General features: G+C 40.1%; 1 protein-coding gene across 1 annotated transcript in view; it reads left to right on the top strand.

The window, feature by feature from the left end:
- The window catches only part of Mrps35 (mitochondrial ribosomal protein S35), a 38,171-nt gene that overhangs the window by 3,428 nt on the left and 19,244 nt on the right, over positions 1-15,499 (top strand). The window contains exons 2-4 of the mRNA XM_036182235.1: positions 1,936-1,973; positions 4,784-4,951; positions 11,093-11,153. Coding sequence (XP_036038128.1) covers positions 1,936-1,973; positions 4,784-4,951; positions 11,093-11,153 — 267 coding nt within the window. The remainder of the gene's footprint in view (positions 1-1,935; positions 1,974-4,783; positions 4,952-11,092; positions 11,154-15,499) is intronic.

Consider the following 15,499-nt stretch of genomic DNA (forward strand, 5'->3'; position numbering starts at 1 on the left):
ACAGAGCCAGAGAAGTGACCTAATAATCCCTTTGGAGGAGTCCAGAAAATCATGAGTGAATCCCACATAATTGAACATTGAGTTGCTTATAATTTTGGAGTTTGGGTTTGCTTTGTTCAGGTTGTAACTGTGCCCTGGTTCTTCCCTCTTCAAGTAAGAAAGTACTTGCTTTTGATTTTACAGGAGCCCACAGCTGAGAGACTGAGATTTTAGGTTTTAAAAGAGACTGAATTTTCAAAGAGACTGAATTTTAAAGTGTTTAATTTGTAAAGGCTGTGGGACTTTGAAAATTTGTATGTTTTGTGTTGTGATTTTGATGTTAATGTGTGGTCTTGGGGATGAAGTAGAAAGGAAAGGTTATGACTTAACAGAGATATGTTTGTGTGTCAAGTTGACAAGGAGTGAATTGTCCTGGATAGTTTTATATCAACTTGACACAAGGTAGAGTCATCTGAAAGGGAAGAACCTCAATTGGGAAAATGTTTCCATAAGATCCAGCTGTAGGGCATTTTCTTAATTAGTGATTAATGGGAGAAGGCCTAGCCCATTGTGGATGGTGCCACCCCTGGGCTGATGGTCCTAGATTCTATAAGAAAGCAGGCTGAGCAAGCCATAAGGAGCAAGCCAGTAAGCAGTACCCCTCTGTGGTCTCTGCATCAGCTCCTGCCTCCAGCTACCCGCCTTGTTTGAGTTCCTGTCCTGGTTTCTTTCAATGATGAACTATGATTTGGAAGTGTAAGCCAAATAAACTTTCTCCCCAAGTTGCTTTTGGGTCCTGGTGTTTCATTTTAGCAAGAGAAACCCTAATTAGGATAGGTGTATAAACTAAAAAGGGATTCCATAGAAGACTTGACTCTCATGGTGACAGAGGTGGAGACATCCCATGACAGACCGTTTGCAGGCTAGCAACACAGGTGTCAGTAATAGGGCCCAGAGTCTCCGCAGACCAGCAACACAAGTGTCAGTAGTGGGGCCTAGACCGTCTGCAGGCCAGCTGCAATACTGAGAGCAAAAGCTGTATTGTATGCATTACTGTGTTCCTAGTTTGTGATAAATAGTAGCAATTAATTTTTGAAAGAATGAACATTGTGGAATGAATAGAAATATGTCAGATGAAGAAAAGAGGGAAGGGGAAGAGCCAGGATCATGGGAGAGAGTGGTTCAAGCAGAGAACAGAGTTGAGAGATGGACTGAAAGGCCTGGGAAGCACATTGCAGCTGTGGAGCTCTTAGAGGTGAGACCAGAGACAGTGGACCAGAGCATGAGGAATCTTATATGCTGTGCTGCACTGACCATTGTATTTGAAATAATAAGAAAGGCTAAATGAAGTGATAATGAGTAGTCTAGCGTAGACTGTACATGTAAAAGTTCTTAGTAATGTAGCTATTTCCACACCAAAGTATTCATTACAGCATGCATAAAAGTGAGCTACGTTAAAAGTACTTTTGGTATGTGAGGAATCATCTTCTACAGTCCTGTGACTTAAGTGTTCTGTTCATGAGTTTGTTATTGGTAATTTTTATCATTGGACATTTCAAATCAGGTACCTTTAAAGATTCAAATACTAGGTATTTTAATTTGAGAACATGAACCTACTGTGCTACAAACTTTAAAATTAGTGCAAATATTTTGTTAGCTGAGTGTGTACCTCTATAATATCAGCTCTTGGGAGACTGAGGCAGAAGGATTGCAGCAAGTTAAGGACTAGCCTGGGCTGCAGTGTAAGACCCTCTCACATAAAGGAAAGGCAGTATTTCTCTAGATAATGAGTTCTCTGTATCATTGCCATGGAATTACTTTGTTCCCACTTTCTGTTTTAACCTTGAAGAAAATAGGTTATCGTTCCGTTTTCATGTTAGTAAATGCCTTAAGTTGTGTTAGAACTACAGGCCATTGATTTTGAACAATGCTACATTACAAATTTTTGTCTTTTAGGTCCGGCATTCAGAGGTGAAAGGCCAATGAGAAGAAAGGTACACATGTATTTACTTTACTTGTCTCTATCTTAATGATTTATGAAGTCCTAAATTGAGGCCGAGGGTACTGCCAGAGGAGGATTCTCAAGGTCTCTGGGCAACTGCCACAGCCCTGTTAGTAGTTAGTCTAAGAATGCATCAGCTTTAGGAGGTAGACTCACTCATACATGCCCAGAAAGCAGGTGTAAAGCCTGAGTACAGACTATCTGATGGTGCCTTCTGCAGTTAGCCTTAATCTCACCAGTTATTCTCCTCTGAGCATCTTTGAGACTTGAGGCCAGTTGTTGTTGGTTGTTTTTCTCTTTTGGGGGGCCTGCTACCCAGCTCCAAATAAATTCATACACAGAGGCTTATTATTACTTGTGAACGACCAGCCTTAGCTTGGCTGGTTGCTAGCCAGCTTTTCTTAACTTTAAATTTTCCCATCTATCTTTTGCCTCTGGGCTTTCCCCATTCTCTTACTTCTGTAAGTCGTACTCTTACTCTGTGGCTTGCTGTGTACCTGGACGGCTGACCCCTGGGTCCTCCTCTTCTCTGGCTCTGTTTTGATCCCCTCCATCTCTCTTTTTCTTCTATATATTCTCTCTGCCTTCCAGCCCCTCCTGTCCTTTCTCCTGCTTTGCTACTGGCTGTTCAGTTCTTTATTAGACCATCAGATGTTTTAGACAGACACAGTATCACAGCTTCACAGAGTTATACAAATGCAACATAAACAAAAGTAACACACCTTAAAATAATATTTTACAAGAGCTAGTTGAGAAGCATTGGTCATCTAGAGCAGGAATTTTCAGAGGAGCATTTCTCACTCTGGATATGTTAACACCCTGATGCTGATATTTAAATGGACATTACTAAACTTTGCTGGCCTAAATCCCACTTTAGAAAAATACTTGTGTATTTGTGTGTGTGTGAGAGAGAGTTTATGTGTACCACATGCATATCTGGTGCTTGTACAGGCCAGAAGAGGACATCAGCTCCCTAGAACTGGAGTTTTGGGTGGTTGTGAGCCACCTGATGTCAGTGCTGGGGACAGAACTTGGGTCCTTTGCATGAACAGCAAGTGCTCTCAGCCATTGAGCCATGCCTTTAACCCCAAGCCCTCCTTTTTGTATGGAGGCCATCCCCTTCTTTGTAACACTTTTAAATACACACATGTGTGTTAATGTGATTGACTAAGCTTTCAAGTCATTTATCTCGGGCTTGGAGACATTTATATTTTTAAATCTGCTTAACTTTGATTAGTTCATCTCAAAGTGCCTCTTCTATATTATTAAATTTTTAAATTGCAAATGCGTATGTATGTGTGAGTTGTGGTACCTGTATGAATGTCAGAGGACAACTCTAAGGAGGCAGTTCTCTCTATCTACTATGTGGGCCCCAAGGGTTGAACTCCAAGTAGTCAGGTTTGTGGCAAGCACCTTACTTGCTGAGCCATTTCACTGGCCACTAAATATTTATACTCTCTTATCTCCCTTATTCCTACTACCCCACCCGTACTGTTTCTTCCTCCTTTTGAGGCAGGCTCTCCTGTAGCCCAGGATGGCCCTAAACTTGCTTGTGTAAGAAGTATGACCTAGGGGTTGGGGATTTAGCATGAATCTTAAATGGTCTTATTAATAAAAGCAAACCTGGAGCCAGGTATTGGGGTGAAAGCTGGAAGGTCAGAAAAGCAGAACAAGCCCTGGCTAACATCACCTTGCCAATTCCTCAGCTGATCCTATTTCCTCAGACTGGAAGTCTTTGAGTCCTCATCCAAATGGATCTCAGCTGAATTGCTGCTAAAAGCCTAAAAGCTTAACCAGGCTAGTTCCTGGTTTTCATGCCTTATATACCTTTCTGCTTTCTGCTATTACTTCCTGGGATTAAAGGTGTGAGTCACCATACCTGGCTATTTCCAGTGTGGCTTTGAACTCACAGAGATCCAGATGGATGGATCCTCCAGAAGGCTAGGATTAAAGGTGTGAGTGCCACCATTTTCTGGCCTCTGTGTGTCTGTCTAGTGGCTGTTCTGTTCTCTGACCCCAGATAAATTTATTAGGGTGCACGATATATTGGGGAACACAATATCACCATATACCGTGTGTGCCTAGTATCCAAGGAGACCTTAGAGGCTGTATGTGCTCTTAGCTGCTGAACCATCTCTCTAGTTCCTGGCCTAGAACTTCTGATCCCCTTAGGTGCTGGTGTTACAGGTGTGTACCATCATACCTAGTGGCTGGGGTCCATTCCAGTACTTTGTGCATGCTAAGCAACACTCTGCTAACTGAGCCACATCCCCAGTCTCCAAGTTCTTACATTTCCTCATTTGTTGACTTACATCATTGAGGTTTTAAAAACTATTTTAAAATGTGCTTTTAAAATACTTTTTATAAACTTTATAAATGTATTTCATAAGCTTCATAAATCGTTTAATTCTTGTGAAGGAAATGTGACATTAATGGAGAGCTTGTCATAGTTTGAAGTATCTATGCAGAGATATTTATGCTGTTAGTATTTTTTACTTAAGCAACAAATTTATTGGAAATGAGTCTTTTACTTGTCATATGTGTGTGTAGTGTGCAGGCATATGTGCCACAGATGGAGTGTGGAAGTCAGGACAACCCTGTCAACTTGGTTCTTTCTTTTCACCTTGTGGATTCTCAGGGTCAAATTTAGGTTGCCAGGTGTGCACAATAAGCACCTTTCCCCATTTCTCACAGTCCTGAAGTCAGTGTTTTGCAGCTTTTATGTATCTTAGTTACAACTTTTGTTTTAAAATTAAAGAATATGTTTATATTTAAAATTTTTAAGTATTTCATGTTTCTTAGGCACTACCTCCTAGGACGGAGAAGATGGATGTTGACCAGGACTGGCCCAGTGTTTACCCTGTTGCAGCACCATTTAAACCCTCTGCTGTTCCTCTGCCTGTTCGAATGGGGTATCCAGTAAAGAAGGGCGTGCCCATGGCAAAGGAGGGGAATCTAGAGCTTTTAAAGGTAAGAGGCTGGTTCGGGACTCAGAAAGCTCCTTGGTGGGTATAGGTGGACTTTTCCGTCCCACCAGCCCACTCCCAAATAACCACACAGAGACTTATTATTAATTATAAAGCCTCAGCCAATAGCTTAGGTTTGTTACTAACTAGCTTTTCCAACTTAAATTAACCCATATTTGTTATATACACTCTATTACATGGTGGTACTTTTTTTCTGCATGTGCATGTTTATCTCCTGCTTCTTCTGCATCTGGCTGGTGACTCTGCCCTCCTTCTTCCCAGTATTCTTTCATTCTGGCTCTCCTGCCTAACCTCTTTCTGCCTAGTTATTGGACAGTTGGTTCTTTATTAAACCAATGAGAATAAAACATCTTCACAGTGTATACAAGGATTATTTCACAGCATTTCCCCCTTTTTGTCTAATTAAAAATGAAGGTTTTAACTTTAACATAATAAAACTATATATAGTGAAAACAGTTATCAGTTAAGAATTACAGTTACAATATTCAGTCCATTTGTATTTGGCAAATTTAGAGAAAATATCTTTGTGAGTCTAAAGTTTATACTTTACCTTTTATCATAATTAAAGAAAACTATTAAGTATGACTCTTTGGTCTTTAACTCTATCAAAGACCCCAGAAGGAAGTAATATAACCTAACAACTAGGACATCTGGCTGCCTGGACAGTGACCCAAAGTTCCTCTGCAACATTGGGGTACTTAACTTTGGCTTATAGGCCTAGAATATCTGACAGACTTTCCTATGAAGCAGGGGATTCTGAAAAACTGTCCTTCCCTGTCTTGGCAAAGTTCAGCAGTTGCTTTTTGTGTGTGTGTGTGTGTCCTGCTGGTCCAGTTTGGACAGTATACTGTCAGCATTTGAGGCAAGGGCAGTTTTTTTTTCCCCCAAATTGGCTAGCTTTTGCTACAAAGAAAGTAAACTTCATGTGGAATTTCTTTGATCTCCATAATCTTCTCTAAAGTAGATTGTTGCTGCCAAGAGCAGACATGTCTCACTGTCATGAAAAGCCTTATGTTATTAGAACATTTAAAATGCCATATTCTATAGGTCTTTGAAGTATTTGAAGACCATCTTTTTATCTAAATAAATCTTTTGGTTTTTCGAGACAGGGTTTCTCTGTGTAGCTTTGCGCCTTTCCTGGAACTCACTTGGTAGATCAGGCTGGCCTTGAACTCACAGAGATCCACCTGGCTCTGCCTCCTGAGTGCTGGGATTAAAGGCATGCACCACCACCACCACCACCACCACCACCACCGCCACTGCCTGGCCTAAATAAATCTTTTTAACCTTGAAAACATACATAGCATGACTATAAGTTTGATTATTATAGATGACTAACTGCTAACCTGTATTTCTTAATTGAAATACATTTTTATTTGTTTTTTGTTTGTTTGTTTTTGTTTTTTGAGACAAAGTTTTTCTGTATAGCTTTGCGCCTTTCCTGGATCTTGCTCTGTAGACCAGGCTGGCCTGGAACTCACAAAGATCCGTCTGCCTCAGCCTCCCAAGTGCTGGGATTAAAGGTGTGTGCCACCACCACCCGGCTGGTTTTTTTGTTTGTTTGTTTGTTTTTGGAAATACATTTTTAGATGAGCTGAATAAGCACAATACCCCAAGGAAGAGCAGAAACATACATACAGTATAACAAAAATAACTTTAAATTTGTATCAATAAACTAAAATCGATACAATGTAAAATATTTTGAGATTAATAGTTGTTTTATTTTGGATTAAAGTAGATTCAATAATCTACCTTTTTTTTTCAATCATTCCTACATTCCCTGCCCCCCTTTTTTTCTACAGAAAGAGATCCTTAAATCTAACTCATTTGTTTAGTTTTTTTGGGGGGGGGGTGGTCCATGATCAGTAACAACTTGTAACCAATCTCCTCTAAATGATGACAAATATCCATAACCCATCTTTTGAGAATGTGGGCATAGTTTTCTCTAGACTGCTTCCTACTGTTTGGGGGCACTGGCATCTTTGGGGGAACCTTGAGAAAATAAAGATAATAGTTAAGTCTTGGCTGGATTAGTCTGTGAGGCCAGATCATCTCAGCCAGCAGCCTTGAATCTGTTCTGGATGTGGAATTGTGAGGAAACTGCAACGGAAGTGCTCTGAGATGTTGGATCACCTGGGCCACCCATTGTTATTGGTGTCTGGTCCCCTTGCTCTGAAAATACATTAACTTTTAAAGGTAACATACATATCTGCATCAATACAAGTGTAGACTGTGTGTTGTTCACAAGTTAGCCAAAGATAATAGTTTTGTTTTATGTTTGAATAGGTGAAATATATGTTATGTGTCTTCTAGTTTTTCTAGGTTTATTTCTTTATGTCTGTAGCCAGAGTTTTCAGGAAGTCTTCCTCAGTCAAACCTGATCATCTTTAACCTGAACACATCACAGCCTTTCATTTTCAGGGGAACAAAAACACCTCTTCCCCAAAGCAACACATCCTTTTTTTTTTTTTTTTTTTTAAATTTATTTATTTATTAGGTATACAGCCTGTATACCTGCAGGCCAGAAGAGGGCACCAGATCTCACTACAGATGGTTGTGAGCCACCATGTGGTTGCTGGGACTTGAACTCAGGACCTCTGGAAGAGCAGCCAGTGCTCTTAACCTCTGAGCCATCTCTCCAGCCCTCTATTTTAAAATACATAGGCTGGTTTAATCCAGCAGCCTCCACAGTCCAGCTTCTCTCAGCAGCTGTGGTCTGTTCATCGGCAGTCAAAGAATTCAAAGGCAACATCATAACATACAAGATCCAGACTCCTGTGTATTTCCCATCTTTATGTGTTTGTTATCTTTTGTATTACTTTATTCCTTTTTTACGTATTTTATCATTTTTAAACTATTCTTTTTCCTCTGTTTATATCCTTTCTCCTTTCCTTCTCAAGCTATGTACATTTTTAAACACACTGTAACCTGTTTAGAGGTTTCTTTTGCCTGGATCTGTCTTTTGAGTATCTGTTGTGTTCTCTGATCACATGAGACAAATCTTAAGCTACAGTGTCAGCTGCTGGCACAGCTCAGCTTAGTGTATGGTGCTATGGCCTAGCAGCTGGCTCTATCCTGCAGGCAGCTGCTGGGAGACTTCTCTCTGTACTGGGGCTGGCATGCAACTGAGAGACTAGGAAGTGATGTTTGGCCTCATTTTATGTGCTTGGAACCTTTTCTTCAGCTTTCTCAGGTTTTATGTGGATATACATTGCCAGACTTTAGGTACCATTTGTAGGTGGACTTTTCTGTCCCACCAGCCCACTCCCAAATAACCACACAGAGACGACTTATTAATTATAAATTATCAGCTGATAGCTTAGGCTTGTTACTAACTAGCTCTTTCAACTTAAATTAATCCATATTTATTATCGACGCTCTACCACATGGTGGTACCTTTTTCAGCACAGCATGTTCATCTCCTACTTCCTCTGCATCTGGCTGGTGATTCTGCCCTCCTTCTTCCCAGTATTCTTTCAGTCTGGCTCTCTCCCCTAAGCCCCTTCTGCCTAGCTGTTGGCCAGTTCTTTATTAAACCAATGAGAGAAAAACATCTTCACAGTATGCAAAAGGATTATTCTACAACAGGTGAGTGCTCGTCTCCCACCCCCACCCTTTCTTAAAGGGCCCAGGAGAGAGAGAGAGAGAGAGAGAGAGAGAGAGAGAGAGAGAGAGAGCGAGAGCGCAGCTTAAGTTTTAGATCTTTTTTCAGGTAATAATGGATGCTGTTTGTGGTAAAGAAGACTCAAAGAACCTTAGGCATTTTAATAAAGATGGATCAATCCTGTGGCTTCTCTGTGGCCTTTTCTAGTGTATCCTTCAAGTAGAACTAAGGAGGGCAAAATAAACTGCTACTGAGAATCAGAAAGTGCAGATTCCACACTGACTAATTGATTTTCGTTTTTTGAGGCAAGTCATAGCCCAGAATGGCCTCAAACTCACTATGTATCTTCTGTTCCTGTTTCCACGTGCCATGTGCTAGAGTTCTAAAAGTTTGTTGTGAGAAGGAGGGACAGAACTGGACAAGGAGCTGTACCCAGCAGTTTAGTGAGACTTGCCCAGGAGAGCATTTCCAGGCAGATACAAATAGAGACAGGTCTTCAGATGAAGGGACTTAGTGCAGACAGAGGAGGGGCTGATGTCACTGAGCATGCTCACTGCCTGATCTACATCAGCTATTCCTTTTGTGATCCTGAGATTTACATTTTTATGTTTCAAAAACAAGAGAACAGCAACAAAATGCCATCCATCCCATAATCCTAGTGTTTAGGTCTTTTTTCCCCTTGATTTTAAGTAAATATTTTCTGATCAACATTCAAGATACTTTATTGGTGAAATTATTAAGGCCACTCCACGTAGTTAAAAGGGAGGTTTATTTTGTGGGGTAACTTACAAATGAAGGGGTAGGTTGCAGGGTCTGGCAAAGGTATAGCGCAGTCCAGCGGTGTTCTCTGGAGAACTCTCCTCGGTCTCCCTCCAGCGTCAACCAAGCCCCCGACCTCCTCTCCATCCTCGGTCTTCAGCTTCCTCCTCCGCCCTGCCTTGTGGGCGTGACCATTACCGAAGCATCAATGGGGGTTGGAACTTCCAGGCCAATACTGGGATGGCGACCCACTACAATCCTTGGCATAGTTTTTAGAGTATGCTTTTTAACTTCTCTTTCCAAATGAGTTTATTAAAGATAAATTGCTTTTTACATGCCTAACATTATTATAAAAATTAGTAGGGGCTGGAGAGATGGCTCAGCACTTAAGAACATTATCTGCTCTTCCAGAGGACCTGGTTTTGGTTGCACATGGTAGCTCACAACCATCTGGAACTCCAGTCTCAAGGGATTCAATGCCTTCTGACTTCCTCCAGCTCCAGACATGCATAGTGCACATGTACACATGTAGGCAAAAAGCACTCATACATAAAAAAGAGCCGGCAGTGGTGGCGCACACCTTTAATCCCAGCACTCAGGAAGCAGAGCCAGGCAGATCTCTGTGAGTTCGATGCCAGCTGGGGCTACCAAAAGAGTTCCAGTGAAAAGCTACACAGAGAAACCCTGTCTCGAAAGACCAAAACAAACAAAGAAGAAAAAAAAGAAAAAGAAAAGAAGTCTTTTTAAAAAAAAAAAAAAACAAACACTTGATTCACTTTAAGAAATTATGCTGGTAAACATTACTGGTTTGAAAGTAATCAACTCTTTGACTTTTCCTAAATTTTGACTTTATGCTTCACTGTGTCAGCATGAATGTATTCCTAATTTCATTAAACTGGTCAGTTGAGAGCTGGGTGTGGTGGAGCATACTTGCAATACCAGCACTTGGGAGGCTGAGGCAGGAGGATCAGGATTCCATCACAAGTTACAGGCTAGTCTTGGCTGCAGGAGACTGTTTCTCAAAAAGTTAATTGCTAGCTTTGTTCATTCAGTTTATAAAATGTTGTTGTGTGTAAAGCAAAAATAATATACCAAGTTTCTTAGAGAATTGGGTGACTGACAGATTGGTATCCTTACATGCATTCAAAAATCATTATTATTATTATTGTTTTTTGGACTTTTGAGTCCAGAGTGACATTGACTTCACAGATTTCCTGCCTCAGTCTCCCTGAGTGCTAGAGTTATAAGTGTGAGCTAACACACCCTGAATGACTTTGGTTTTATAATGGAGTTGCACATGAATACTGTAGATACATGACATAAAGAATGCTATGAAAGTGCTTATTTTTTTTAACATGACTGCTGTCTTATAAGACAAAATGAAAGATGTGTGCCATCTGATTCTGATGTATCAGAACTGAATCTCATAGAATCCACTTCCTGATTGATGTCTGTGCATGGAACCAATGCTGTAGAAGAGCTGTCGGACTTTGCTTACATGATTATTAGGCCCGTGGTTTAGTGTATAAGAATATCCTATTCGTGTGTTGGTGACAGAGCTGGCATGGTGATGTAGCTGTAGTCCCAGGAGGCCGAAGCAGGAAGGTCACTTGAACCTATGAGTTTGCAAATATCTGGGAAATATACCTATGAGTTTGAAAATATCTGGGAAATATATCAAGACTCTAGCTCACAAGAAAAAGGGGGTGGGAGGGGGAGATTTGGCTGTAATTTATCCTTTTGAAACATCTCTATTTCTAGATCCCGAATTTTCTGCATCTGACTCCTGTGGCGATTAAAAGACACTGTGAAGCCCTCAAAGGTAGGTTTTCTTCTGGGAACTTGGGACTGATTTTAACATAACAAAGAATCTTAAGTCTAATGAGATACAACTTTATCTTCTGAGTTACTGTCTCTTTCCTTTACTTTTTATTTTGTTGAGAGGGTCTTGTTCTTCTTTACTAGTAGCCCAGGGTGGCCTGAAATTTATGGTACTCATACCAAAGCCTGTTATGTGGTAGTGCTCCAGGAAGGCACTACCCTCCTGCCTCTTTCTCCATTAAACAAAGATTTGTAAGTAGTTTGAGATGTTAAGTGTGTAAGCAGTTTATGTTTGTTATTATTATCACTGTCTTGTATGTGGGTGTTTTGCCTGCATGTATATTTGTATACCATGTTCATGCCTAGTGCCCAAGGAGGCCAGAAAAGGGTGTCAGATCCCCTGGAACTGGAGTTATGCATGGTTGTCAGCCACCATTGAGTACTGGGAATTAAACCTAGGTTCTTCTTCTAGAAGAGCAGCCAGTATGCTTAACTGCAGAGCCACATCTCAGCCCTTTTATCAATAATTTTTTGCTGAACACTGTAAACTCATCAAAAATAAATAGAGGTCGAAACCAAGGTGTGGTTATGCACACTATAGTCATGGGGTCAGTAGACTGAGCCAGGAGGATGGTCAGTTTGAATCTATCCTGGATAGTTTAACAGAATCTCAAAAACCAAACTAAAGCCAGGCGATGGTGGCACAAGCCTGTAATCCCAGCATTCGGGAGGCAGAGGCAGATGGATCTCTGTGAGTTCAAGGCCAGCATGGTCTACAAAGTGAGTTCCAGGACAGCCTCCAAAGCTACAGAGAAACCCTGTCTCAAAAAAACAAACAAAAAAAAAAAAAAAAAAAAAACTAAAAAAAAGGCAAAAAAAAGTGAAGCCATAATTTTTTTTAATCACCAGATGGTAGACTGTTTTACCCTAATTCCATTTTACATTTAAAAATAAACACCATTGTGAATATTTAATACATTCAGTGACAGAAGCAGATTGTAGATGGATTTTTCTTTGGGCTGCCCGCTCATAAATAACAACATGGAGACTTATTAATTATGAAAGCTTGGCTTTAGATTAGACTTATTCCTAATTACTTCTTCTAACTTAAATTAGCCTTATCTTTTTTTTTTAAGATTTATTTATTAATTACGTATATAATGTTCTGCCTGCACATATGCCTATAGACCAGAAGAGGGCATCAGATCTCACTACAGATAAGCTCAGCCTTATCTTTTAATCGACATTCTTTTCCGTGGTTCGCTTCCCTTTTTTTTGTGCTGCCCATCTTGCTTCCTTCATGCCTGGCTGGTGACTCTGCCTTTCTTCTTCCCAGCAATCAGAAGTCCTGTTTATCTCTCTCACCTAGCTGTTAGCTGTCCAGCTTTTTATTACAGCATTCACACCAATACATCTTTATACAGTGTACAAATATCCCACATTTCCCCCTTTTTGTCTAAATAAAAAGGGAAAATTTTAACTCTTAACACAGTAAAACTATATACAATAAGGACAATTATTAGGTAAGAATTACATTCACAATGTCCAGTCCATTTGTATTTGGCAAATTTAGAGAAAATACTAATTATCTATCCCATCTTGGTGAGTCAGAGTTCTGTACCTAATTTACTTCCTATCCTAACTTATATTACCAATCCAAAACTTATCTTTTTAGACCTCAAAACATTTTCTCAGGTAAACAAGTTAAGCTTTTATGTCTCTCAGACTTTATACTTTACATCTCTTGTGTGAGTTTCCTTTCTGAAGTTGGTAGCAAGGAAAACTATAACCATAACTATCTCCTCTTTAACCTCATCAAAGACCTGAGAAGGATATATTAGCTGGGTATACAGTAAGTGTAGAGCAAGCAACTTCCTAAACTATAGAAACAACAAGAGACACCTACCTGCCTACCTGGACAGTCACCTAAGATTCCTCTGCAACGTTGGGGCCTAGAATATCTGACAGACTTTTTTGTTAAGCAGGAATTTTGAAGAACTGCCTTACCTTGTCTTGGAAAAGTTTGACAGTTGCCTTCTTTTGTGTTCTGCCTGTCCAGTTTGGACAGCATATTGTCAGCAACTGAGGCAAGGACAGTTTCTTTCCCAAATGGCCAGCTTTGCCACATAGAAAGCAAACTCCATGTAGAGGTTCTTCGGTGCTCATCATCCTTTTTTGAAGTAAATTGGTGCTGCCAGCGAAGATGTGTCTTATTGTCATGAAAAACCTTACATTTTTAAAACATTTTAAATGCCATATTCTGTAGGTCTTTGAAGTGTTTGAAGAACATCTGTTTATATAGAATATATCTCTCTCTGACCTTGAAAACATACCTAACATGACTATAAGTTTAACTGTTATAGATGACTAACTACTAACCTGCATTTCTTAATTATCCTAAATAGTTAACAATAATAGCTGTCAAGGACTGGAAATTTACATTACATTGTTAAATGAGGTGCACAGATATAATACCTTAAACAAGAGTAGAAACATATATGTAGTATAACAAAAATAACCTTGATTTATATCAGTATATAAAAATTCACACCAATGAAAAATAGTAGAGACTAGTAGTTGTTTTTTAGTTCACAAGTAGACTCAACAGTCCTTCCTTTTATCCTGTCATTTCTACGCTGTACTCCCCTTTTCCCTTCAGATAGAGATCCTTGAATCTCCTTTGCTCAGCTTTTTCCCTGACCGTGACCAACAACAACTTGGAACCAAGCCCCTAAATGATGATAAACATCCATAATCCATGAACAACCAAAAATCACATATTCCACCTCTTGGGAATGTGGGCATCATGTTTTTGAGACTGCTTTCTGTTGTCTGGAGGCTGTAGCATCTTTAGGGGCCCCTGAGAAAATGAGATAATGGTCGAGGCCTGGGAGAGCTAGTGGTATTTTGTTTGTTTGTTTGTTTAGTCTCTGTGTGATGGGAAAGTGTAGAGCTTATCTTGGCTGGAGTAGTCTGTGAGGCTGTACCATCTCAGTTAGCAGCTTTGAAGTTGTTCTGGATGTAGATTTTTGAGGAAGCTGCAACTGAGGCAGGCATTTGGAGAGGCTGGATCACCTGGGCTACTTGTCTTCATTGGTGTCTGGTCCTTTTTTTTTTTTTTTTTTTTGAAAGCACACAAACTTAAAGGTAATATATATAAGCCGGGCGGTGGTGGTGCACGCCTTTGATCCCAGCACTTGAGAGGCAGAGTGTAGTTGGAGAGCTTCTCTCCAGGTTCCACCAAGCTCCCGCGGTCCCACAACCCATGTATAAAACAATCATACAGACATTCATATTATTTAAACTGCTTGGCCATTAGCTCAGGCCTACCATTGTCTAGCTCTTACTCTTAAATTAACCCATTTCTGTTAGTCTACACTTTGCCACGTGGCTTGTGGCTTACCATTGTCTTTACATGTTGCTTCTCATCCCAGTGGCTGGCAGTGTCACCTCCCAGCCTTTCTTTTCCCAGCCTTCTCCTCTTCCTTGTCCCACCTACCCTATCCTTCATGTCTGGCTACTGGCCAATCAGCACTTTATTTATACAGAGTGATATCCACAGCACTTCCCCTTTTCTTTTTTGTTAAAAAAGGAGGGTTAACTTTTACATAGTAAAATTACAAATAACAAAACAATTATCAAGCAAGAATTATAGTTACAATATTAAAAAAGGTATCTAATATTTGTGAGTCTACAGTTTTATATCTAACTTATCTTTTATCATAACTGAAGAAATTATACCTAGTCTTCAACCACATCAAAGGCCTCAGAAGGATATAATATTACCTGAGAACTGGGAGAATGATGCAAGCAACTTTTGGGTGTCTTGCAGGGTAGACAAAGACAGCTGGCAGCCTGAACAGTCACCTAATGTTTTTTTTGTAAAGTTGGGGCTTTTGTCTTCCGCCCACAGGGCTAGAGTCTCTGGGTCACTTCTCTCAGTGTCCTGTAGAATGTCTGGCAGTTTCCTCTGTGAAGCAGGAACCTGAAGGACCATTTTGTCAAGCAAAATTTAGTGGTCACCTTTCTATAGGTCCTGTACGTCCAGTCAATCAAGCAGTCCAGGCAAAAACAGTTTCTTGTCCAAATGGCTATTTTTGTCAAGGTGAAAATAAACTTCATATGAAGTGTGTTTAATGCCCATCCTCCTCTCTGAAGTAAAGTGGTGCTGCCAGGAGCAGACATGTCTTACGGTCCAGAAAGTCCAAATTTTAAAAATATTTTAAATGCCATATTCTGTAGACCTTTGAAGTGTTTGAAGATTACCTGTCTATTTGAAATATCTCTGTGTAGACCTAGAAGACTAAACTAACGTGGCTATGAGTATGATTATCATAGATGACTAAT

This window comes from Onychomys torridus, chromosome 3 (genome assembly GCF_903995425.1).
Source record: "Onychomys torridus chromosome 3, mOncTor1.1, whole genome shotgun sequence".
Classification (NCBI taxonomy): Eukaryota; Metazoa; Chordata; class Mammalia; order Rodentia; family Cricetidae; genus Onychomys; species Onychomys torridus.